A 25086-nucleotide genomic window follows, 5' to 3' on the forward strand; every position below is an offset into this window, starting at 1 on the left:
GGGGGGGGAGGTGGCTGGGACGGCCGGGTAGGCGGATGGGCGGTCGGGTAAGTAGCCGTAGTCGTTGTGTGTTTTTTTGTTCGTTTTCAAGGTGTGGAGAGGAAGAGGTGCTTGAGTCAGGAATGGGCTGATTCACATGGGGTTCTTTTTTTTTTTCGACAAGGTTGGTTGGGTGGAGGTTCAATTGAGTGTTCTCCATTTGTGTAGTAAGTAAGTAACTAGTAGACGGAAATCAAAGTTGTACTACTGCGTGTATTCTAATTCTAGTACACACCAAAGACTCTCTCAGGCGCATCGCCATGCCGGCATCCAGACACCAGACCGAATTGCTTGAAGGTTTGAATGGATGACACGAATTCAACTTTTGTCTCCTTTCATTTCTTGCTCCTTTGAACAGCGCGTGTAAACAAGGAATGTCTCCGTCTCTTGGAAGGAAAGGTTTGCGGACTGGGCAGGTGTTTTGGAAAAAACTATTCGTCGAGTGTTTAGCGCTTCCAAGTAATTGCAGTGTCGGAGGACACAGCCCGTCGGATAGAGCAGGTGCCGGTGCATTGCCTTGTACAGAACAAGTTCCTTGGTATGACAGAGTCTAGAATCTTGTGGCCTTGAATCTTTGACACGTTTGGGTTGCCAATTGCTAGGCGTGTGGACCTGGTCTTGTGAGAGGTGCGTGTGACATGGTGTTTTCGAATATCCTCAGTATGCCAACCACATGTCGAAAAAAAAAACGAAAAAAGGGCGTTACACAGCGTACACAGAGTACACAGCTTGGTTGAGCAAAAGAAAAAAGGGCAAAAAAAAGAGCACGTATCAGTCCCCGGTTCAAAGCTCACATGGTACCAGGCGCGTACGTATACGGCCGAAGCGTGTAACTCTACATCCTGACAAGAGGAGGAAAAAGTCCCTCATGGAAACGACCCTAATAGTACATGTCCAAACGACAAACACCACCCTGTGCCCCCATGACCTCTCAAACCGCATTACGACTTGCCCTCATCCTCATTATGCCAAACATGCGTGTCTTCAGCCCCAGGAAGAGGCCCTCCCGGTCCGGCAGCAGCAACAGCCGCCGCTCCAGCCCCCGCCTCATAACTAAAGAGAAAATAGAAAACCATGAAATGAAGCGCTAGCAGGTATCCTGCAAACATGTTTCGACTCGTACGCGTCTGCAGCACAAACTTGGTGACGCGTAATATCATGCGTTCGAAGAGATGCATGCGCTTCATTGCTCGGGCGCTCTCGCGACCCCGGAAGGCTGCAAAAGGGCTGATATTGGACTCGTATGCTGAGCGGTATTTTGTATCCACTGTCGAGGCGCCTCCATCGCCCATGTTAATGGCTGAGGGGTTCGGGTTTGCGGCAAAGCTCGAGGCACTGGATGCAGGGCCCCTGTTGACCGCATTGTAACTGCTAATATACCTGGTCTTTTCATAGAGATCCAGGTTGTCCTTTTGCAATGCACCGACCTCGCTCCGGAGAGAGGATATGGTCTGGTAAGATTTCTGGAGCTCGGCTTCGAGTTCGGAGTTGCGCTTCTTGAAGCGATCTCGCTGTGCGGTTACCATGGGGAGGATGCCTGAGCCTCCTCCCATTTCACCACCGCCACCCCCTGCACGAAGAGAGGCAAGCGTTGGGGCTTGTGACGAATTATCGAACCCTGAGATGATTGATGACGTTGGGGACGAGCGACCTTTTCGACCACCAAAGGATGATTGCGGAAATCGCGAGACATATGTACCCGCAACTGACATACCCGAAGGATCAAAGGCATTTGTAGCCTCTTGCTGGACCTTTTCAAGGTCAGCCTCCAGGGTCTCGTTGAGCTGTCGTGACTTTTCCAACTCCATGTTTGTATTTGACAGCTCCTCTTGAAGCGCCTCTAGCCTGCTCTGCAGGTCTTGATGTGACACACGCATGACTGTAAGCTCGTTGCTGAGTTTTTTGTTACGAGCGAGCAGGAGCTGTTCCAGCGTCTCTCCCTTGCCTTTGCCAGATGCACCGTTTTGTGAGAGTGCAATCTCAGTAGCCTCATCATCGTCGTCGCCAGTTGCGAACTCGATTGACTAGCACAGGTTAGCATGCATTCATGATTGTATACTCTTAGAAGTCATACCTTCAAGACCTCAAGTTCTTGCTTGACGTTCTCGTAGTCGCTCCATTTTTGGACCTTTTCACGAAGCGCTTCTTTCTCGCTCTTCAAAGACTTGATCTCCCGTTCCAAGCTCCGCATCTCGCTTTCCAGGCGTGTCCTGTCGGAATCTTTTTCGAACCGCGCATTTTCCAGCTTTCGAAGGAGTGAAGAGTTTTCAGATCGTAGGCGTAGGAAGGCAGGGTCATCTTCAATTGCGACTTGTTGAGCTGGTGCCGATGCAGACTGAGCCAGCTCCAGACGTAGTTGTTCGTTCCGGGCCGTAATCTCGGCCAATCGGTGGCTTGTTCGCTCCAGCTCTGAGCTGACAATCTCAAGCTCCGCAGCTGTAGCACCTCGGCCCCCTTCTTCGGCTGCCTCTCCCTGACCAAGTCGCTGTGAGACTTCATAGCTGGCCTTGAGCTCCTTCAGTAGCCGATCCTGGTTCTCGACCTTCTCTTCTAGGGCCTTCTCCTTGGACTCCCAGTTGTCCTGCTTCTCGCTCAAGACAGCCGACCATGATGCCTCGACCTCCTTGATCTTGCTGTCGCGGCTATCTTCAAGAGACTTGCGTGCGGTGCGCTCCTCTTCGAGCTTCTTCTCTGACTCGTCCAGCTGTGTTGTAAGTCTGGCTACGGTTTTTTGCAAGCGCTCGTTTTCAGATGTGAGTTTCGGCACGAGCTCCTCGGATGTTACGAGGGAGTCAACGGAGGCTTCAAGCAGAGGATACGGGTCGGGAGCCTCGGAAAGCGGCGAGTAGACTTGGAAGAAGGCGGCTTGTACGGTCTTGGACTGGTTGGATATAAGATCAATGAAGTTTTGGTAAGCTGTCAAGTTGGCTTAGCATAAGCAAGTCAATCTCAGTGCGCTGCCACGTGCTTACACTTGAGGAGGCCTTTGATGTCGTTGAGTTTGCTTGCATCGTCCAGTTTCCTAAAATCTTTGGTCTTTTGCGCAAGGTCTTTTCTTTGCGTGAGAGTGTCTCGCTGGTGCGCGACGAGGTCCGAGGCTACGGTATCAAGTTGTGGGATGAGCGAGGTGAGGTCGATGTCTGGCGCATTGTCAGCCTATATGTGCAGGTTGGCTCCGCGGGGAGCAGTCCATACTTCTCCATGCGCCGATGGCCTTCTGGAACTTGTTGCCTTCTTCGGGAACTTGTTCGGGTGCTTGCGATTGCTCGCTGGTGGCTGGTGGAGCCACGACGGTGTCCTCCATATCAATGCCACCCTCCATGGTAGCGCTGCGGTCGTCGTTGCCAGCTGTGAAAGACGTATAGATATTCGCGTGCAGCACTGGATCTCGTGGACGGCGCGTTGAAGGTAGCGAGGTGGACGTGGTGGGTTACGTATGCATGCTAGGTGCCCATGAAACTGCGGAGGGTGCGGCGTTAGGCGGCCCTAATTGGTGGGCTGGGCTACTATGGAGCATAGGAAGCGCGATGCATGGTACATAGCTTGCCAGGCTCCCGACTACACATCCACCCACAATGACATCCAAGGCATAGCCGGTCATGGCGCATGTGATGCTTCAACACCATGGCAGAAGCATCTTCCCAGTCGCAGCTCTCCGGGCGACGTTCCCCGCAACACGGCCCCTACATCCTCCGCAAGCTCGTCGCCAACCTGCCACTGGCCGCTGATGGCGCCTCCGACAATGTCCGCATCACCTGCGTAGAGGTGTCGGGTGTGTATATCCCATTGTATCCAGCCGTCCTGGAGCTTGCTGACCTGCGAAGACGGCAATCTCTACGTCGGGACTTCGGCCGCCGAGATCCTTCACTTTGTTCTACTGCCACCCGAGTCCGACGACCCTGCTGAAGAACCCACGGCCATCATCGCCTCGAGATTGGAGCCTCCGCACAATGATCCCAATGGACCCGGTGTACAGCAGATCCTGCTCCTTCCCAGCATCAACAAGGCCTGCGTGCTTTGCAACAATACCTTATCGCTGTACTCGCTCCCTGAATTGAGCCCAGACTCAACCTTCAAGCCTATCGGATGCCTCTGGGTCGGAGGTGTGGACCTCAACCAAGACCTAGATGCGCCGCCTGAAGATGGTGTCGTGGTGGTCATTGGGCTGAAGAAGCGACTGCGACTGGTGCAGATATCCGAGAACTCGCCCCCAAAAGCCATCAAAGCAATCGAGTATGGAGGCTGCTTGGTATCAGTGCGTCGCGATACCTTTTCGTGTGCCGCCGATGCCCACTCTTATGCGCTTCTTGATGTGGTGCATCAGCAGAAGATTGGCCTCTTTCCCATCTCATCTTTGGATCCAGATGTTGGTGACGTAGGTGGGGCCGCTGAACATCTTGCTACCGTGCCGAATGCGCCATCCAGAAGTATCTCTTCAGCTAGTCCACAGCCGCGTCTGGAAGAGCAGCATGGTCATGTGAGAAGTACAAGTCTGAGTGTTCTAGGCTTGAGTGGCCACACCTCCCGCACCGCAAGCCCGCGTCCTGCAGCGCAACGATATGGCTTTGATGTACCAGAGTCGTTGTCTCGTGATATGTCGCCAGCCCCAGCACGGTCATCCTTAGAGGGAACAGACAGAGCATCTAGTCAATCTCGAGCTGGCGCAGCTTCGCCCGACAAGCCTCTGCCTGCACCTCCTTCGGAAGATAACCAGCCCCAAGAGGAGCCTTCACTACCTGAGCCGCCTCGTTTCATTCCGCTGAAACCTCACGTCGCATCACCAAATCCAAATGAGTTCCTGCTTACAGTGGGTACTACGCCCACTGATCAGGGTGTTGGTATGTTTGTGAATCTTGATGGTGACATGTGTCGTGGAAGCATTCAGTTCAGTAGTTATCCCGACGCCATTGCGGTAGATGGGTCCGGGGTAGACATGTCCGGATCTATGGGCACAAACATGAACGCTGAGGAGGGCTACGTGTTAGCTGCTGTGCATCGAGAACATGAGGGTACCCTGACCTATGGCGTGGAGATTCAACGGTGGGACGTGGACCCAAGTGATGGTGAAGTTGATAAACACTGGCTCAACTTCAGTCCGCTGGGTCTCACAGTGGATGACAACGGCTCCTATATCTCAGCTCCAATCGGTATGCGTACTGTGGTTCGGCCTTATGACCTGGTCATCCCAGAAGTAGGCGCAAAACTGACCGTGCAGCCGCTGCGACTTGGGTCCTCTGAGGCAGCTTCAGGAAAATCTGCTGAAAAGCCAAAAGCTCAAACAAAAGCAGATCGTGATTTCGTCGAGCGCCTCTCAAAGTTGCAGTCGCAAACTGTTGTTTGGGCTGGAGACCAGATTTGGTGGACCGTACGTAATCCACTAGTGACTCGTCTAGATGCTCGAATTGAGGAGGCTCAATATGCCACTCAAGGAGACAGGACGCGTATACAGCCGAATCGAGCATTACTGGAGAAACTACTTGGCGATATACGGGGGCAGGAGCCACGCAATGAGTCAGAGTACCTCAGTCTCATCTACATTCGCCAAAAAGCCTCACTCATGCTCTTCATGGACGTGGTTCTCCGCACCAAAACGAACATTATCATATTCGAGAATGAGAAGCGCATCACCGAGCAAGCGCTGATTGAGGGTGAGATGGATCCACGGGTTGTCCTGAGTCTTATGCCCATTCTCAGTAAGGAGGTCGTCCAAGGATCCGATGGCATACAGATATATGGCGGAATTACGACCACGGTAGAGCAGTTTCTGCGTCAAATTGACTTTTCCGCCATGTCGACGAACGCCAATGGGCCATTTGGAGACAACTTGCTACATTTCGTCAAGCGCTATCTTCAATTTTGGAAGAGGCGGAAAGGAATGGCAAGCGTAACAAATGACCCTCATGTGTTCAAGACTATTGATGCAGCATTGCTTCACATCCTTCTGCTCTTGGACCAGGGAACTTCAAAGGGGACATCAAGCCCAGGCAGCCACCGAGCAGAGCTTTATGAACTTGTCGATAGAGAAGTCGAATGTTTTGACAGAGCCGTTGAACTACTCGAACAATTCAAACGTCTCTACGTACTTAGTCGGCTATACCAAGGTAATTGCAAAGCTTCTGTCAAGTCATCTAAGGTGCTTGCAACCTGGAGGCGGATCATTGAAGGCGAAGAAGACAGGGGTGGCGAGCTTGTAGATGGCGAGCTCAAAGTGCGAGAATACTTGAGCAAGATTCGCGATCAAACCCTGGTCGAAGAGTACGGCGCATGGCTCGCAAATCGAAACCCCAAGCTCGGCGTCCAGGTCTTTGCTGATGACCAGAGCAGGGTCAGATTTGATCCTGCACGAGCTGTTGATTTACTGAGAGAGAAGGCGCCAGGTGCCGTCAAAGAGTACCTGGAGTACCTTGTGTTCGGAAGCAAGAAGGTTTGTTTAGAAGGTCGATCCTTGCCGGTATTTTCACTAAAATTATTTGCAGCATCCACAATACGTGAACGAACTGATCGCATTCTATCTTGATATGGTCATCAGCGAGCTCGAGAAGAATCCCGAGTCGCGTGCTACGTTGTCCGAAGGCTACGAGACATACCGTATCCTCGAGCCACCCAAGCCTACTTACTACTTGTTCATAAGTGACAATGCTAGTGATGTCGAGTGGTGCCGTGCCAGGCTCCGCCTGCTTCAGTTGCTTGGCGAGACATCGTCTTACGACGTCAATGCAGTGTTGTCGCGTCTACAGCCCTATGAGCAAGAGCTCGTCTCTGAGATGATCATTTTGAATGGCCGACAGGAAAGACATGAAGAAGCTTTGAAACTACTCACACATGGCCTCGGCGACTACGATACCGCCATAAACTACTGCCTTTATGGCTATGCATCCATCCATCGCCCTGTAACAACTGGCGGCCCCCCTGTCTCGCTCAATCAGATTCCCACTCGTGCAGAGCAATCTCGTTTGTTCGGAGTCCTCTTGCAAGAGTTCTTGAATATCGAAGATCTCTCTCAGCGTGTCGAACGCACGAGTGAACTTCTGGAACGTTTCGGCGGCTGGCTTGATGTAGCTGATGTTTTGGCGGTTGTGCCAGACGAATGGTCCGTGAATGCATTCTCTGGGTTCTTAATTCACGCTCTTCGTAAGCTGGTTAGAGACAAAGCAGAGAGCGATATTTTGCGGGCGCTCAGTGATGCTCAAAATAGCCAGATGAGCAGTGAACTGGTGGAAAAGCGAGATGAGCTGGGTGCGACATTTGAGAGAGTTGCCTAGGTCGGGTACATATGGATTGGGATATATTTAGCGAATCTTAATAAGAAATACTCTGTAGATAAGCCCTAAAATTGATCTGTATTGGAAATTGGCAAACATCTTGGACCAACTATGAAGATGGTTCATGCCTGACCCGCGATAGTCTTGGCATTTGCGTACCCGAAGGCACAAACAACACTCAAGTCTAGACACCGACGCTTCAATCGCCACAGCCAGGTCTGCACAACCTTGCTTCAATCCGATATCAGATTGTCTATTGCACGAGTAGCCACAACACAAAAATGCAGCGCCGTATGGTGAGGAGCATAATTTTCACATTGTGTTCGGCAGTCCGGCGCTAATCAGGTGGCAGCTCACCAAAGACGACGAGGCCTCAGCGCAGAGCGAGGATCTCGAGGTACGACGTGAGGATCAAGAGAAGATCAACAGATTCAGTTCTCTGCACCAAAAGGAAGAGATCCTCGAGGAAGAGTTGCGGGCGAAGATTGTACGCCCCAATTACTATCTTTGGACTTTCCCTCAGACTAACCAGCAAACATAGAAAGAGAAGGAAGACCTCGAGGAAATTTCGGGTGAACTAGAGCTTGTGGATGAAGAAGAGAAAGTACCGTAAGTTACCCCATATGAGCTATGTTCATTTTCTTCTCCATTCAGAACGACGTCAACCATGTATATTAATTCACGAATACAGATACAAAGTCGGTGACTGCTTCATCTCATTACCCCAGCCCCAAGTTCTCGAGCTCCTTAGCTCATCAACCGAGACCATCGAAGGCGAAGTCGACGCCCTCAAGACGAAGCTCGAGGGTATCCAAGAAGAAATGGGAGAGCTAAAGAAGGCCCTATACGGACGTTTCGGCCGCAGCATCAACCTAGAGACGTAAAAAAAATTCAAGTAGTCCACAAAGGCATCTAGACGTTTCTTTGATCATCCCCCCTACGATTCATGACTGCAGCAAATCAATACAAAAAAAAGAATAAGATGTGTTTTCTACATACACTCCAATTCCGAAGTTCATTATTACCCCGACTCCGACCTCGGAATTCACACCGTTGCACTATCGGACTAGCAACGCGCGCCCTCTTGTAGACCGAAAAACATATGCACAGATACGTACGTGACTCAAACTCTTGGCACACACACTCATAATGTAGTATGAGCTGGCCCTTTTTTTTTCCTCTCCACCCATGGAACCCGGCCCAGAACACATACTAAGGTAAATCTGCCCGACCTCATATGCCCTGCGCCCTATGAAATACAAGCCTTGCTTCTCCTGCACTATACCAATGGCGTTCAACAGGGATAATAGCAACGCCGTTGAGCCGGTTCTGTTTGCTCAACGGCGGCCAGGCCCCACACCCATTGGGGATATGGGCCAGGCGCTATGATGGATCCCCGCTTCCCTAATCCAATCTAGAGTCGAGATTATGCAGTCATTTATAAATCATGGTGCATGTATCCTGCAACCCGTCGACGATCGTTGCTTGCACTTGGGAGACGAAGCGGGCGGGTCTAATGCCGAGGTAGCGGTGATCGCTATTGCATGACCCATCGGGGTCTGGGTAATTGGGGATGCCCGTTTTATTTCCCTTTGTTTTTTTCTACTTTACATTCGATTCTGCCTGTATGGCTTTTCAAAAGATTACTCTTTAACCTACATTCCCTCTCATCTAGGTTTTTTTTTCTTTGACAAGTGACTTGCTGGGTGGTTGTGAGTGACGAGTAGAATACGTCATTTTGACCAATCATTGTTATTATTTTAATTGTCGGTTGAATTACAGGAAGAGGGGAAATAGTTATTCTAGGAGGATGGAGTCCGGGGCTGATCTTGAGAAAAGTTATTCCCGGGAGCAACAGGGTGTAGGGCCTACGCATGAGGCTATCACTTCGCCGGTTGCGTTGGTGAGGAGTTTTACATCGAAGAGTCAGAGGAGTTTGAGCAGACAGCGGTGTATGTGTTTTATCTTGCCTTTTCTTCTTCACTTCTCTCTCTTGTAGAGAGAAAATTTGGGGTCGGTGGGAGAGTTGACTTACTGACGGATATACTTAGCCGGTGTAGACACCACACGTGCAGCACGCTTGAAGGAACTCGAGAAAGACGTCGATGAATCCGATGTCGAGCACGAAGATGCGATTGAGAGAGTCGAGTCACAAGTATCGAGTTCGCACAATGGGACGAGTGCACTGTCTGAGATATCCAGTGAGCATGGTCAACGGCGCCGTGTCTTGAGATTTGAAGACGGGGATCCTGAGAATCCTGATAACTGGGGCCGTGTGAGTAGAATAAAGTTGTATAATCGTTGGTATGTTACTGATATTATGTACAGTGGAAGAAAATCTATGCCGTCTTCGTTGCAATCATAAGTGGTAGGCACTCTCCTTCCTCACCTCCAATCGTCCCCCGCCTCAAACTAAGTCCATATAGTCATGAACAGCACCATGAACTCAAGTCTTGCAGCTGGAGCTACAGGCCCCATATCCCGCCATTTCAACGAGTACAACGAGTACATGCTCGTTCTCCCTACCTCCATGTACCTAGTTGGGTACGCATTCGGTCCAATGCTATGGGGCCCACTGTCTGAGAGCTACGGCCGCAAAGGCACAATGGTGATATCGTTTGTCATTTTGACAATCTTTTCGGTTGCGTCGGCGCTTTCGCCCAACTTTGGCGCTCTGGTCGTGTTCAGGTTCCTCGTTGGTGTAGGCGGAAGCTGTGCGATTAGCGTTGTTGGTGGTATCTGTGCGGATATTTATCATGACCCAAAGCAACGCGGTCGAAGTATGGCGATATTTATGGTGTGTTATTTCTCTGTCATGTGTTTTAGGGTTTAGGTTTCTGATCTTGCGAGTTAGGCTGCGACGACATTTGGTCCTATATTAGGACCCCCGATATCAGGTTTCGTTTCTGTGGTCGACTGGAGTTGGGCTTTTTGGGTTGGAGCCATCTTCGCGGGCGCAACATGGCCTATTTTCTACTTCTTCGATGAGACGTATGGCCCGACGATTCTGAAGCGTCGTGCTCAGCGATTACGCAAGGAGACGGGTGATGAGAATATCGTTGCACCACTGGAGTTGGAGAAAACGGACTTGAATCACCTTGTTACGGTCATCTTGACGAGACCAATACGAATGGTTATCTTCGAGCCACTTGTCCTTTTTACTTGCTTGTACTTGAGCTACGCATGTAAGTTTGCATCGTCATTTTCTTTTACCTATCAACATCCACGGCTGATGCTTACGAAAAAATACAGATTCTATATTCTACATTTTCATGCAATCCTACCCCATAATCTTCACAGGAACATATGGTTTCAATGCCGGAGAAATGGGTCTGGCATTCCTACCTATTGGCGTGGGAGCCACCATATCCGCAGGCATCTACCTTGCCTGGGACTGGTACCTTGCACGCGCCCAGCGTCTACAGCGCCCCTGGTCGCAACGTGAGGAGATGCGCCGACTCCCCCTTGCATGCATTGCAGGCCCCTTTTTCGTCATCAGTGCTTTCTGGCTAGGCTGGACGGCGCGAAAGGATATTCACTGGATCGTGCCCGTGCTTGCTGGAGTCCTATTTGGCATGGGCTATTTATGTCTTTTCATGGCTCTGCTAAACTACCTTGTCGACGCTTACGAAATCTTTGCCGCCTCGGCCATGGCTGCTGCTTCGTTGTCTCGATCATCATTTGGGGCAATATTGCCGTTTGCTACGAAGCCGATGTATAGGGCTATGGGTGTAGCGTGGGCGACGACTCTGTTAGGGTTTTTCTCGCTAGCCCTGTGCGTGGTGCCGTTTGTATTCGTCAAGTGGGGTGAAAAGATGAGGGATAAGAGCAAATTTTGTCAGTATCTGAGACAGAAGAAGAGAGAGGAGGAAGAGGAGAGAGAAAAAGAGCGAAGGACAAAGGGGGGAACAGGAGAGGCTGAAGTGGAGGAGGTAAAGGGAAAAGAATATGTATGAGTTGCTCGCGCCAGTTTCTCGAAAATATCGATTTGCAACTGCTATCATTGTATTTGGATTTAAATGTGCTAGGCTTTTTGGCTGAATCAACCAATGTCTCAAAGATCAACGAATTGGATTCATTTATATCAGAGTAAAGTGCAGGAAAGTCAAGTGCGCGAAGAACATCCAGCACTTGTACTGGCAGCTCTATAGTAACAGCAACTACATAGCATGTAATTTAGAAACAGCCACGACGGAATAGCCATTGCCACATCAGGACAATGGTGGGGGCTGTTATACCATGCGGGGTAGCCTTACACTGCAAGCTGAACAACGTCACCTATGCACATTTAATGGTTCTTCATCTTACCTCTATCCCTCCTCACCACCGGCCTCGGTGTATTCAAGATGCACCGACGATTCGAGCACCAACCAGACAAAGGCGGCTTTATGGGCAGTGCAAAGTCTCTCTTGCCATTACCCTTTGCACAACCAGCAGCTGCCAAACAAACACCAGATGATTCACCGGCCCCCTCAAACATCACTTCTTCAAGCAAAGACCCGTACAAGGCAGCCAAGGAAGCACTAGACCGCGACGGCTTCGTCGTCCTCTCCGCATCTCTCTTCCCCTCTTTCGACCTGGACGCCCTCCGCGCAGCAGCCTCACGCCTGACCACGGCAGCACGAGCAGGAAAATGGCCCTACATCCGTACTCTCCCCAAGCAATTCCCGCCCTGGCCGCAGGATCCCTCAGACGGTATATGGGGCGTACAGCACCTGTTGCACCCCTCCAACCCCGACCATGTCATCTTTGCAAAATCGTATTTCGACAGCGAACTCCTGAAATATGTTGCTGCGCTGATCGGGTGCGGCGAAGACGACTTGACCATGGAGCTGTACAACATGCTTGTACGGCCAGATAAAGAGTTTAGTCTGAGATGGCACAGAGACGACATTGCAGCGACGGCCACGGCCGAACAGGAACTAGAACGATTGCAGAAACCAGGTCATCATGCGCAGTGGAATCTAGCTTTATACGACGACAACAGTCTAGTGCTCGTTCCTGGATCGCATAAACGCGCACGAACAGATGTAGAGCGCAATGCGGACCCGTACGAAGCAAATATGCCTGATCAAATCACGGTGAAGCTCAAGGCGGGCGAAGTGGCGTTTTATAATAACAATATTCTGCACCGTGGCGTGTATGATTGTTCCAAGGAGAGAATGACGTTGCATGGTAGTATTGGGACGCCGCTGGCGGGCAGCCAGCGAGCGAGGAACGTGCTGCAACATGGTGTCGGGGAATGGGCCAAGGAATATGACTTTGAGGGATTCGAGCCGCAGATGGCGGAGCGAGCGAAGAAGATGCGAGAGAGACTAGTGGAAATGGGAGAGAAGAGTGGGGACGTTGGCTTCTTCTCCAAGGATGAATGATTTTGGGAATACCTCTGGGTGAGTTCCTTGGTTTCGAGTCTCTCCTAACCTTCCTGTCAATCTCTCTTCATCTCAATAATTGTAATACCTTCGAATTGAATTATTCCCCATCCATGCTCATGGTACCCACTAACGGTCTGATAATGGGGCCGATAACATGTGCAAGTAGCGTTCGTACAAGGTTGTCAGCTGTATCCGAGACGTGGTCACGCCACACATATTCAATGTTGAACCAAAAATTAGTATCCTTTGCAGACACACACGAACACATCATGATGGAATGGTAGTCACGGAAAGTTCGGGCCATTTCAATTTGGGTGTTTCGGATATCTTTTTCATTCAGTACGTAACCGGCACATCCCATGGACTACAGGTGCTGTACCTGAGTCCGCTCCTCTCATTTTCATGTCCCGCTATGAAGCCTGCATCCCAATATAGTGACCCGTTCATTTCATGAAGACGCCGATCGGAAATGGAAAGAGGAATGCCGTTGAAAAACTGAAAGAGGTGTCCCGAGTCTCGCGTTTGGATTCATTGACTAGTCCGTAAACGCGGATTTACTCGGCGTCGCCAATCGCTCGGGCTGGGCTATGTTAGTTTGTTTCCAACGGTCTATTCCCCAAGGTCCAATTCATATGGAGCCGAAGAGGGTAATGTCACAGGGACCAAATGGCGGACGTACTGTAGATGCTGAGCTTGGAGTGACCGACAACCTTCTTGATCTGACCGTTGGCCTCGAGGTCGGCAAGCGCCTTGCGTGCGAGCGAGCCGTTGATCTTCAGACGATCGACAAGGGTGGCAACGGTGATGAGGCGGTAGGACTGGACATCCTTCTGGAGCTTGTCGTTGGTGGTCTTGTCGAGAACGACGGCGTGCTGGGCCTTGTCCTTGACTGCGGGTTTGTTAGTGGCGTTTCTTCATTATGGAGCCCGGAATGTGCGCGAGGGTCGTAGGGAGGAATGGAATTCTCAAGAGATGATTCCGCGTGTAGTAGGATATTCTCGATGTGCGTGTAAAGGTGCTGGATGGTGTATATTGCGGTATCACATACCCTTGCCCTTAGACCACTTCTTCTTTTGCTTCTTGCCTCCAGTTGCTGCAGGTGCCTTGGAAATAGTCAGCGTCCATTCTTTCCTTCATCCCTTCGATAGGTTATTCGGCGACAGGACATACCATTTTGTCGGATGTGTGTGGTTGCTGAGGAGAGACCGACAAGCTGAGCCGACACCAATTTCGTGTCCGGTGCGCGATCTTGGCGCGCTAAGTCAGCAGTCAAGCGAGCGATATAGTCACGTGATATGCTTCGTCCGCCCATTCATCTTCCTTTGTCAGCACCATTTGCAGTGGTCTTGCACCAGCTTACTATCCACGCATGGGTTTGATAATATCCCTTTTATCAGTTTCACACTCAAGGATACAGTCAGCACGTGCACTCTATGTCGTCACTTGCACTTGCTACCAACATATATTTAGCAACACTTGCGCTATCCATTCCTGGCCTCACTCCTTTCTACCCCTTGAATCCCTTGGCGCTATTGTCGAGCACCACATTGTCGTATTCCAAAAGCGGTGATCAGGCGACTGTTTTAAGGTTGCGGACATGCTGCCACATGCGATACTTTCGATGAATCAAAAGACTAGCGCCTATACCGTCTGCCGTTGCACTCACCCCCACGTGTGGTTGTATTGACGTTCTTGAACGGGAAGGTGTGGTTCGCGTGATCAAAAGCATTTTTTGCGGGGCGGTATTGACAGGTGTGGGGTTATCAGAGTGTTGTTGGCAGATGAAGTGAGTGCCGAGCATGTGTGTAAACTGCCTAGGTTTGTGCAAGGTACCGGAGATTGACCTTTACGGCTAATTGCCGTGACTTGGACGCGTACGGGTCTGACCGTTAATGCGCTGCGACAAATGTCGAATAAGTGTACGAGCTCGTAAGTGTCTAGGGACTTGGTCGAGAAGACGGAGCATCCGTTAGTGCTCCAATCTCAAGATGTGGCGAATAAATGATCAATATTGGTGCGAGACTGCTGCCAGCCCAGGCAATTATCCCAACAAAAGACTTTCTATACAGTACACACGGAGCAGAGAAACATGGAGTGTCGCCTTCCAATTACTGCAATTATACAGTTATTCGGCAAAAGCCAACTACCAAGGACCCTTGCGCCCCCAAGTACTTCCTACCTCTCCTTACACAGTTTTCTCCACGATATATGCAGCGCAGAGACTACCCAACAATGATTGTAACTGAGACAAGGAGACTAATAAGAGAATGACAAGCTTGACGGTAAAAGAAAAAGGACGTCAACATACGACTGAGACCCACAGAAAGAGATGAAGGCAAGGGAAGGTGATTCCAGCTAAAACTTTCTCCTCCCATCTTTTGTGATTTTTTTTCCCTTGCCAACAGGCTTGCAGAAACCTCCCATGCAAGCAGGGCGGTCTCCCTCTACGTGATTGCAAATGCTCGCTAAGATGGAAGAACAAGTCCGTGGTAACCAGAACAGGGAACAGGGCTGACAAGTGGTGAATGCTGGTGGCTCAAATCCACAAGTGCAACGATGAGAGGAATTCGCCAAGACGCCATGTCCAAATGGTGGATGCATAATCATTAAAAGAAATGGGTGTGAGGTTTCGAGAGCTCGTGAACTTCCATCTCCTGTAGCGAGGGTTAGCAAAACTTTCTGAGAGCGTGGTAGAGGCAGTGTGTACCATTTTGAAGGAGTTGAGTTCTTCCTTGATTTGTTGCGCAAGCATGGGCGTAAGCCTATTACACGTAGCAATCTCACCTCTGCGGTCGTAGTCCTGCGGTGACCAGGCGTCGTGAAACTGAATGCGGGGACTGAAGCTGATATTGCGCATACCGCCGTGAGGCGTAGTTGGAAGACTTCTGGTGCTGCCATTGTGGATACGAGGTGGCTTCGCAAAGTAGTCGTCGGTGCGGGATTGTCCAACTTCTGTTTTGGGAGTGGCGGGAGAACTGGACCTTGACGAGCCCACGTTAGGAACACTGTCTTCAGGTCTTATTACTGGAGAATTCGACCCAGAACCGGTACCAGTACCTGATTTGTCATTAGCAGCTGCGTGTATAAAAGACGCAGAGTACCCACGTTTCAAAATACCCTTTTTCATGGAAGAGAGAACTTCGGCACGATCACGATCAGACCCAACAATGCTCTTCCTGGAAATAGAATCACTACCTGAGACTGAAGGGTCAACAATCTCTGCGGTCTGTCCAGCGTCGATCGAGTTGCGTTCAAGTCTTGGGTAGCCAGTGCCTCCCCTAGTCTGTGTTTGCGGGTGAGCATTGACGTTAACCTTGTGCCTCTCAGCCTCAACGGTGACGAGAGACACTTGACCAACACTTGGCCTGATGGGGCCATCGGCAGCAGGCACACCAATAACTGATTTGGGTCTGAAGAGACCCTTGATCGATTTGGTACCCTTTTTCATTCCATGACCCATTTTGCGAAGCATAACCGACGCAGACGATGCAGCAGACTGTATAGACAAGTTGTCCGTCGAGCCGATACCACCCTGGCCAGAGTAAATGCCAGCCCCAATACCTGCAGCCTCTTGCTTTGCGATAATGGCTGCTTGCTCAGCATCCTCGTCGTTCTGATACTGGCCCTTCCTCAATCTTGCGCGTTCGACAGAGATGCTATTCTCAGCAGAAGCACGTCGGAGTTCAGCAGCACTGCCGAAGGAGAATGCCCTGCGTAGACGAGACTTCATACCCTTCTCCTTGTCGTTGACAGCACTGAGCTGCTGCATTGCGGCACTCGACGTCGCCTCTGGCTTGGCTTGGCCAGGAGACTCTGACGGAGAGATGGGATGTGACAGAGGGGAGGGAGCTTGACGTCTGTTCGGCTCAGTTGCTTTGCCAGAGTTGCCTCCTGCTACGGAGGCGTAGCTGCGTTGTGCGTTTGCAGCAGGCCGAGACTAAAATATATATATTAGTATGGTTATGTGTGGTGTGTTGGCTAGACTCACCTGTGATCTTGACGAATTGTTGGACGACGCACTACCTGCGCTGCCCTGTCGTTCATGACTCTGGCTTGAGGCAGGACGACTTCCGGCGCGGCCAGAACTGGACGGTCTAGTGAGGCTTTGGTTCAACACTGGGGGCTGAGCTGTGGATGGACTGGTCTGCAATGATGCTTTGCTCGGGGTAGTATTCTCCCCTTCTAGTCCGTTGAAACTGCGCCTTCTGTACCGTTTAGCCTGGTCGGCGCCGCCTACACGAACAGTATCATCGGCGCTGTTGGCTCGGTTATGGGCGGGTTTCGATGGCTGTGGCGAGCTTGCAGCATCTGAGGTGCCGTTTGGCGTTGATTGCGAAGGTGCCGCCTGAGAGTTTCCCTCGGGTGCGGAGCGCTGTGTTGGGGTAGTGGAGCCAGTGGGTACGCTATTTGACGAATCTGACCTGCCGGCGCCACGTCGATACCGCCCTGGCGACGGCTTCACTGGCGATTCGCCAACAGAAAACGAAAGATCAAGATTGGTGGAGGAGAGAGTGAGTGATGGCGCAATGCTGTCGATAGGCTTCTTGGCGTCGCTGTCGTCTTTGGCGGCTACAGCCGTTCCGGCCGAGGAACGATTGGAAGATCCAGATGTGGATACAGTGGAGTCGGATGAAGAAGATGGGTGGGAGGGATGGCCAAGACGAGCCTGGTTGGCGGGAGCTGGGAGTTGCTGCAGGCCTTGGGGGGAAGGTGCCGAGACGGACCTGTTCTCCTGGCGCAGTTGCGGCGTGCTGCTGAAGGCATACGGGGCTATGGGTGCGGCGGCTGCTCTGTATCCTGTAGGTGCAGAATTCGCGCTGTGCTCCTTGCGTGGCATCTGCGACGGGCGTGGCTGTTGCTGGGTGGAGTGGGTAGTCGTGTTTTTGTAGGCATCGGACGACGAGTATGGCATTGTATGAGGTCCTGTCGTCTGGATGACTGACGTGAGTACCTGAGCCATCGGTGGCCTGTGGGGGGTACGGCTGTCAGGAGCTCGATGGGGATCAGCTATAGGCTCGTCGACTGCGATAGTAGCAGTAGCGGCAGCGGCAGCGACCGAAATGAGCAAGTGAAAACCTGTCGAGCATTACAACATTAGCATATTAGTTCGATGGATGCGAACGGGCGGTGGGTGGTAGGTGGTGGAGCGATGTGGACTGAGGACAGAATCGCGGAACCGAGGCCGGGCGAGCAGGAGCAGGAGCAGGAGTGTAGCGGGATCAAGGGATGGGGGCATTGGTGATGCAGCCATGAGGCTGTGGGTCGGCAGTGGTGACGGGCTTCGAGGGGACTGTGTACCTGGGAGTGAAAGGAAAGCAGCGCAAAGGTATTAAAACAGTAAATAGAAAGAGAAGGTCGTCGAGCGCTTGGAAGGCTGTCGTGAATCGACGGAGATGGCAGCGTGTACCAAGCCTCCCGAGCAGTCCCTCAAGCCTGCATTGGTCGGTATACGAGAGTGGGCCGTCTGCTGCTGGAAACGACGAGCGATTCAAGAAGCAAGCAGAAAAGGAAAATAATAGAGGGAGTGTAGGGTTGGCGGTCGCGGTGAAGAGTTGAGGTTGTCAGGCAAAGGGGCCGCACTAGTCGGGGAGCACGCACGGGCGCGCTGCTAGGAGACTCTCAATTAGCTTCTCACGCCAGAAGACAACGGGGCACGTTGCCTCTGCTCTCCACGGTGCCACGGTCACGGCCAGGTCACGGGGTTTCTGTGCACACACTCTCGCACGGGGCTCAGGATTCAATGCAAGCAAATGGCCTTTGCAGTCTTGCCCTCTTTGCCGTCGCCATGGTGGTCGAGGCCTTGGGCTGGGCTGGCTTGTCCTGCCTGAGGCCACGGCCGCCTGCTTACGTAGCCTCTTCACTATTGTTTACATAGGCGCGCATGGCATTTATCCTGCAATCGAGCCGATCGCCCGTTGTGCTTGATCCGCCTCGGAGACGTTGGAAAAAAGAAGCATAGAGTTTCCGGCACCTTCGCCAGCTTCACTCCTGACCCTAGTCCTTGCCTCCCCCCGGCCCACGGTGCTCGGGCGCTGCCGATGCAGCAAAACAAACGGAGGCACTGGTGACGCCTCCAAGTCCACCGCTGGTGCTGGGTGCTGCTGGTGCTGCTGTCGCTACTGCTAGTACTGCGACTGCGACTGCGACTGCTCCCTCTCCGACCTTTTTTTTTTTTTTGCACCCTGGCGCTTCGGAAGCTTGTTGCTGCATGGCAACGGCACACTGCACAAGTCCATGTCTCAACGCCACCGTTGCAGTCGATATGCCGAAGCACCGAAAGGCAGCACAAAAGAGGATGGGAGCAATGGCGCGGTAAACGCTTTCGAGCCCGTATTCCAGGGTCTGCGGGACACATCATGCCTTAAGAGACGAAGCGTGCGAGGGCGGGTTGGAATTTGTGCCGTCCCAAGCAAAGAGGGTGTGTGTGGGCGCGGGTGGGGTGTGGCATTGCCCGTCGCATGTGAGCGAATAGGCGTGTGGTTGGACGCGTTGAGGCCATGCCAAATCCGACGCGATCTGGTAAACAGAGTGGGAATCGCCATCTGAGAGGGGGAGCGACATGGCCAATCCTGCATCCGCACACCTCGGCCGGCGCGACCCACAGCAGGGCATCTGCGGCTGCGGGTTTGCAGTGCAGGGCAGGATAGGACAGGACAGGACAGGACAAGATAGGATGAACGAATGGCGGTGGAAATCGTCGAGTCTCTGGTGCAGTGCGATAAGAGGCCGTTGTCGCCATGGGCATGAGCAAGGGTATGGGTATGGGTATGGATGCGGATGCAGATGTGCATGGCTCACCGACTCGCCTGTACCCCGCTCCAGCAGAGGCGAAGGCGAAGGCCTTTTGCGGGCTCACGACAGGCCGTGTTGGGCATGTCCCTACAGGGTCCGCGGCACAACATCGGCCCACACACGACCCGATATGTCCTCTATACACACACCCTACAGTACTCGACCGTCTAGTATACACCACGCCCAGTAGTCTACTCCTCCTCCTCCTGCAGGTGCGCTGCCCGCAAACCAATGTCTACACCTCGACACACAGCATGCAAATGCCCGCCAAGGCGTGTGGGGAAGCCGGTGAGATGAGACGTGTTTGATTTGCATATGCCGCGCATGCCATCATTTCCTGCGATATGAGTGCGCAATCAGTGCGAAACCGACGGTGCTTGTTGCTTGCTGACTGACAATCCCCCTCGTCTACCCGCCTGGCCTCTTGCCGTACCCCAGAGTAGAGTCCCATACCGCAACCGCAGCCAGAGGCAGAGGCAGCCTGTTGTCGCTGTTGCACCATAGTCTTTGGCGCGCCCCACCACCAGCACCTGCCATGACGCGATCGTCTTCGAGCTGCCATTTCTATTTTCGGCTTCCGGGCCAATCACCGCCGTCGTTTCTGCATGCCCGCGACAGTGCCTACTTACACTCACTCATTGGTAGAGTACGTACACACCTACTACTATAACTACTACTACGTACGCTCGCACATATCCATACCAACCCCATCCTGCTCCTGAGGAACTGTGCGAACCGAGTCTCACGTCGCCAGCCACGTCCGCTAGTCTCGCCGGCACGCTGCAATCGACTCATCGCATGGCTAGCCGTCCGGGCTGGCGGGACGCGCGACGTAATCGTATCGACGAAACCAGCCCTGCAGAGCGCCCAACACTAATGCCGCTACTACTGCATCCACACTCTTGCCGCGCCGACTGCAGCACGCCGTTGATCCAACTGCGTTGTTGTACCACCGCCCCAGACCTCAGGCGCGGACGCGATGAGCGCAACGACTCATGATGCACGGCCGTAAGCAAACCACTAATTCCCTATACACATGTCCGAGCAACGCCGGCTGTCCACCAAGCCGCCATTCTGGCCGGTGCTGATGGACAGATACTCATCCACCTGTTCTCATCCCACCTCTTCCGATAGGCGCAGCCAACCAAACCTAGTAGTTCCCGTCCCGGCTCAGAATACGCCTTTTCCAGCTGCCATGCCATCATGCACCCTCTGACGCTTCCTCAACCATTTTCAGTCACAAATCATCTCTTGCCCACCAATCATGTCTGATACACATTCTACCTGTGTTCATGCCGATGCCGCTGTACACCTATTCCTCATGCTCTCTGATTACAACTACCCAGCCAATAGGAACCCACTTGACTAGCTCAATGTACACACATGTACATACGTGTACGTAGCCTCCCGATCCCCGATTCCCGTCTTGCCGTCGTCTGCGGGATCTTGGAAAGCCTCCTGCGACCCATAGCTAAAATGACACTGTCGAACTGCTGTTCGATCATCTTGCAGAACAACGGGTGTGCACCCACACCTAATACTGCTGATCTCGACAACATGCAATCCAAACTATACTTTGACCTGTTTCACGACTCGCCCAAGAGCAACATGACTTGGTTTAGATATTTCCAATCGTGCTCTCTGGCCCATGCTCCCATGGTGATTGGCTGGGTGAAGCCTGTCTTTGACACTTGCCATATGGCCTGATTGCCCCCAGCATCCCCATGCGACCAACCCCGACTATAATTCACTTGGCAATTTGGGGTCAGACTTATGAGCAGGCATTAAAAAAAAATGCAACGTTCTAGACCGCATTCCTTGGTGAAAATTTGGTTGCTTCCCCAATTGTGTTATGCCAACAGGAAGTGTTCAACCTGCCTATTTATCTATGTACATACTGACTCGGCTTGGGCGAATGATTTCGGTCCGAGAGCACTTTGTACCAATGCGCTCTGAGCCGGGTTGCCGACCTGCACGCAATGTCTCTTTTCTTTTCTTTGTTTTCTGGCGACCCCAACTTTTGGCACACCAGCAAACTTTACGTCATTCCCCGCGTCGTTGAAAAGCAGACACAGGTCAATTGCTGAGCTGCGGCCAAGGCCAATGCCCATCGATCTGTTGCAGCTGTTTCAGATTTCGGATCATGGGTTGCCTATGATCTACAAGTACCATGTGTGTATCACAGACTGCCTACCGCAGAATGACGCGAGCAGGATTCTCAGGCCTTCATTGCATCCGCTTTCTTGGGCATCCTGAGCGTTTTCTTACGTATCGGCAAAGCATGTACCCGGCTGCTGCCATGCCATCCATGTATCTGAAACGCGGGAGATCGGAGTGCCAAAGTGGGCCTTTTGCGCATCTTAGCTGTGCTGTTTTATTCCTTTTCTTTTTTTGTCAAATGTAGATCAGCCGTCTCCATGGTATATATCACCGGTCGTAACTAGTAGTTTTGCCTTTTGGAACGGCGACTGCATTCGTATCCTTACCAGTACCCCAAGGCATCCGAGCGCGCCGCAGAATAATCCTATCCCCTGCGTCTCACATGGCCGAAACTCAAAGGGTCAGCCCTCTCACTCAGCATGTTTTTTTTTTGCGAGGGTGAGAAAGTAAAAGAAAGAAGGGGGGTTCTCCAGCCAAGCTTCTTCGCAAAACACAAGCACCCACAGAAAGGCAATTGCCAAACGCAAAAGGCATGAAGATTATGAAGCATCAAGGGCATGCTCAAACAGTCCATTGCAAAAAATAAAAAGTGAGAGAGAGAGGGATCCAAAAAAAGCAAAAGAGAAAGAAGACAGCGAAGCCCATGGGGATCTACGTCAAATTACGTTAGTAACATGGATCGAAAGAAGCGGTTCATTCCCATTAGGAAAGCCACGTACCGAACCCACAACCTTTGGTGATCAGAGACAATTGAAAAGCCGAAAACCAACGCGCTACCATTGCGCCAAGGCTCCTCTTAGGGGAAGTGTAGATGACTGTTTCCCCTTGTAGCCATTATATACTTTTTGTTATAATGTGGGGGTGGAGGAATTAAGACTTGGTAGTAGGTTTAAACCCTTGAAAAAGGTGCAAAATATGGAAATTAGAACACACACACACGACCGAATTCCCTATTTGGAAGAAAAAAAGAAAAAAAAACACGAATACCCAAGGGATGGATTCATGCAGCAAAACCTATTCGTAGGTATATCCTCTAGCCACACATACACACTACAATACATATGTAAACACATAGGTGATGCAATCAAACATATCAAGTGGTGCCACGTGACTCTCCGCCCCCCACCAAATAATTAACCGAATCCCTAACCCCCAAAAATCGCAAAAAAAGAGTTTAATTTCGAACAACGCACACATACATACAACCATGCCAGCATGGCTGGAAAAAATGAATTGCATCGGCCGGGAATCGAACCCGGGGCTAGCCGAAACTGTTCTCGAGGAGAGATGGCAACGGCTAATTTTACCACTAAACCACCGATGCTGGGGTTGTTTAGGAAGCTGGTGCTCCTGTTGATGGAATGGAGGGTAATTGCGTCATTAATATAACAAGTAACAAGAAAATGAACTATCGCGTGGGTTGGAAAAGTGGGTCGAGATCAGAAGTGAACTTTTCGCTATTGTGGATCCCGATTTCATATTAGCTTATTTTCCTGTATTGCCATGTACCTTTGACGTAATGTCTAAAACAGTTCTAGTATGGTAGTGTAGTAAGAAATGGGCAATTAGAACTCTAACAGTAGTTATGTGAGAGTGACGTGGGCTAGTTTGTCGAACCATCAACGCTTGAAGTTGTCTTTTGGGGTCTTGATTGAACTTGAGCAAAACAAATTTGTATAGAGGTATAGAAGAGACATGTGCTAGAGAAAAGGGATAGACCGATCGAGATGTATACATTCGTTAGTTGCCCTTGCTACGTGAATTTTCCTAGAGTGTTCTAATCTACACTAATTCATCTCAAAAGTTAGGTGTTACAAGTTCTATCACTTTCTTGAAAAGGAGTTTGTGATATTCGCACAACAGTCACGTCACGCATTAACAATACTTTGAAAAAAAAAACAAGACTTTCAGCCTATATCAGCACAACATTGATATTTCGGCAGAAACTAAACATATACTTTGCAGTACACTACAACGATTCGATTCCCTGTTCTTAACTCTCCCCTTCATAACCCCCTTTCTCTCCACCTACCACACCCTAATCATACTTCCTCACCGGCCTCCCCTTCTCAGCCTGTTCACACAACCCCCTCTTCGGCGTCTTCTCCAGCCAATCACTCTCCCTCTTCACATAGCCCACACGACGATACGGCTTCCCCTTATCCCCCCTAAACAGCTTATGCCAGCTCTCCAAGCCATCGACTACCTGTTTCTTCGCACTCTTGAGTTCTCGCGCGTGTCGGTTCTTCAGCTCGCCACTGCTGAGCTTCTTCCTGTTGCGCGCTTTCTCCATTGCAGCGGCGCGTTCCTCGGGAGTGAGAGAGGCTTTTTCTTCCGGATCAACGGGCATGTACATTTGCTCTACGCCGCGTAGATCCGGGACCGAGTCTTCAGCGAAGCAGCCGGTGAGAAAAGCGCGGGCGGCATCTTTGCCGGCGAAAAAGTGGTAGGAGCCGCCGGGGCCGTAGGTGGTGGGCGAGATAGAGACGTCGTAGATTGTACCGTTGATGGCGAGGTAGATGGGTTTCTTAGGATCGGAGCCATCGTATAGTGCGAGTTCGCTGTCAGTGAGGACGACTTCGCCTTGCTGTGATAGGTGGTCAGTATGAACTTTCTACACATGTGCTTCCTAGATGTGGAAATACGATGACCTACAATCAGACTCTTCCATTCCCGCGCTCGTGTCCACCATGGGTTGTAGCCCCATGTCATGCTTTCTCCGCTGGTACTCAGATAGCTCAGTCCACAGCTTAGCAGTACCAGTCCGCCCAGTATACGCAATACGTCTAGTACTGACAGGCCATTTGACGTTTCCTCGGCTTGCTCTTTGATCGCCTGCTTGAGCTCAGCCTTTTCCTTTGCAGCCGCAAGATCAGGGGCTCCAGCTGAGTTCGTTGCATCTGTGGGCGCATTGTCCTTTGCAGGACGACGGTATCGTGCCGATGATGACATTGTGTCGGTAGTATTGGTGGTAATGTAGGAGTCGCGAGAGTGCGGTCGCGCAACGCGGAGTCGAATAGGAGAGGTGCGATGGTGCCAACTACACAATCTGAAGTTTACCGGTAGTTTCTATAGTGTCTTGAGATCAGTAACCAAAGAAAGGCAGAACACAGAGAAGGACTGTATGTATACCCATTCACAACCGGCCTGCAGCTCAAGAACAGCACGGCGCAATGGAAAACGAACCCAACTGCACAAGTTCACTACCCTCAGAAACAAGAAACGGCCAAAGTGAGATTGTCCAAAGACGTGTCCAAAAGCCAAGACAGACGATCAAATGCGCGCGCGGAATGCGGAGAAATAGATTGCTCCTCGCGTCTTGTAGGTCGGAAGTAACGCGCATCCCCGTTCCGATGATTGGGCCCCTCGTCCCGGAATCCCGGTTGATGTCATCTGGCCACTGCACTTTCGCTTGAGCCCGTAGAAATTCTAGACTTCTGTGCATGAAGAAATCAATT

The 25086-nt window shown here is 51.4% G+C and overlaps 8 protein-coding genes across 8 annotated transcripts; 3 read left to right on the plus strand and 5 right to left on the minus strand.

The window, feature by feature from the left end:
* Window positions 1–980: 980 nt before the first annotated feature.
* Window positions 981–3361, minus strand: COCVIDRAFT_93186 (hypothetical protein; the record flags this gene model as incomplete). Its single annotated transcript, XM_014703430.1, has 4 exons — window positions 981–2063; window positions 2114–2955; window positions 3012–3179; window positions 3235–3361. The coding sequence occupies 4 exons, from the start codon at window positions 3359–3361 to the stop codon at window positions 981–983; spliced, it is 2220 nt and encodes a 739-aa protein (XP_014558916.1).
* A 302-nt stretch (window positions 3362–3663) lies between these two features.
* Window positions 3664–8185, plus strand: COCVIDRAFT_35709 (hypothetical protein; the record flags this gene model as incomplete). Its single annotated transcript, XM_014703431.1, has 7 exons — window positions 3664–3811; window positions 3864–6463; window positions 6516–7275; window positions 7490–7552; window positions 7589–7788; window positions 7843–7910; window positions 7993–8185. 7 exons carry the CDS (start codon window positions 3664–3666, stop codon window positions 8183–8185), a joined length of 4032 nt encoding a protein of 1343 aa, XP_014558917.1.
* Window positions 8186–9111: 926 nt separating this feature from the next.
* COCVIDRAFT_13993 (hypothetical protein) lies at window positions 9112–11257 on the plus strand (the record flags this gene model as incomplete). The annotated part of the gene is made up of 6 exons (XM_014703392.1): window positions 9112–9253; window positions 9362–9576; window positions 9630–9669; window positions 9728–10098; window positions 10156–10486; window positions 10554–11257. The coding sequence occupies 6 exons, from the start codon at window positions 9112–9114 to the stop codon at window positions 11255–11257; spliced, it is 1803 nt and encodes a 600-aa protein (XP_014558878.1).
* Window positions 11258–11647: 390 nt separating this feature from the next.
* COCVIDRAFT_13994 (hypothetical protein) lies at window positions 11648–12673 on the plus strand (the record flags this gene model as incomplete). Its single annotated transcript, XM_014703393.1, has 1 exon — window positions 11648–12673. One exon carries the CDS (start codon window positions 11648–11650, stop codon window positions 12671–12673), a length of 1026 nt encoding a protein of 341 aa, XP_014558879.1.
* Window positions 12674–13230: 557 nt separating this feature from the next.
* COCVIDRAFT_92968 (hypothetical protein) lies at window positions 13231–13779 on the minus strand (the record flags this gene model as incomplete). Its single annotated transcript, XM_014703432.1, has 3 exons — window positions 13231–13256; window positions 13356–13565; window positions 13725–13779. Coding segments are annotated over 3 exons (291 nt in total), but the record flags the coding sequence as incomplete, so codon positions are not given.
* Window positions 13780–15282: 1503 nt separating this feature from the next.
* On the minus strand, window positions 15283–17636 carry COCVIDRAFT_35712 (hypothetical protein; the record flags this gene model as incomplete). Its single annotated transcript, XM_014703433.1, has 4 exons — window positions 15283–15330; window positions 15384–15733; window positions 15782–16613; window positions 16665–17636. The coding sequence occupies 4 exons, from the start codon at window positions 17634–17636 to the stop codon at window positions 15283–15285; spliced, it is 2202 nt and encodes a 733-aa protein (XP_014558919.1).
* Window positions 17637–19037: 1401 nt separating this feature from the next.
* On the minus strand, window positions 19038–19970 carry COCVIDRAFT_35713 (hypothetical protein; the record flags this gene model as incomplete). The annotated part of the gene is made up of 2 exons (XM_014703434.1): window positions 19038–19618; window positions 19865–19970. The coding sequence occupies 2 exons, from the start codon at window positions 19968–19970 to the stop codon at window positions 19038–19040; spliced, it is 687 nt and encodes a 228-aa protein (XP_014558920.1).
* Window positions 19971–23666: 3696 nt separating this feature from the next.
* Window positions 23667–24580, minus strand: COCVIDRAFT_93122 (hypothetical protein; the record flags this gene model as incomplete). Its single annotated transcript, XM_014703435.1, has 2 exons — window positions 23667–24215; window positions 24284–24580. 2 exons carry the CDS (start codon window positions 24578–24580, stop codon window positions 23667–23669), a joined length of 846 nt encoding a protein of 281 aa, XP_014558921.1.
* Window positions 24581–25086: the final 506 nt, after the last annotated feature.

The sequence above is a fragment of the Bipolaris victoriae genome, assembly GCF_000527765.1.
Source record: "Bipolaris victoriae FI3 unplaced genomic scaffold scaffold_22, whole genome shotgun sequence".
Taxonomy (NCBI): Eukaryota; Fungi; Ascomycota; class Dothideomycetes; order Pleosporales; family Pleosporaceae; genus Bipolaris; species Bipolaris victoriae.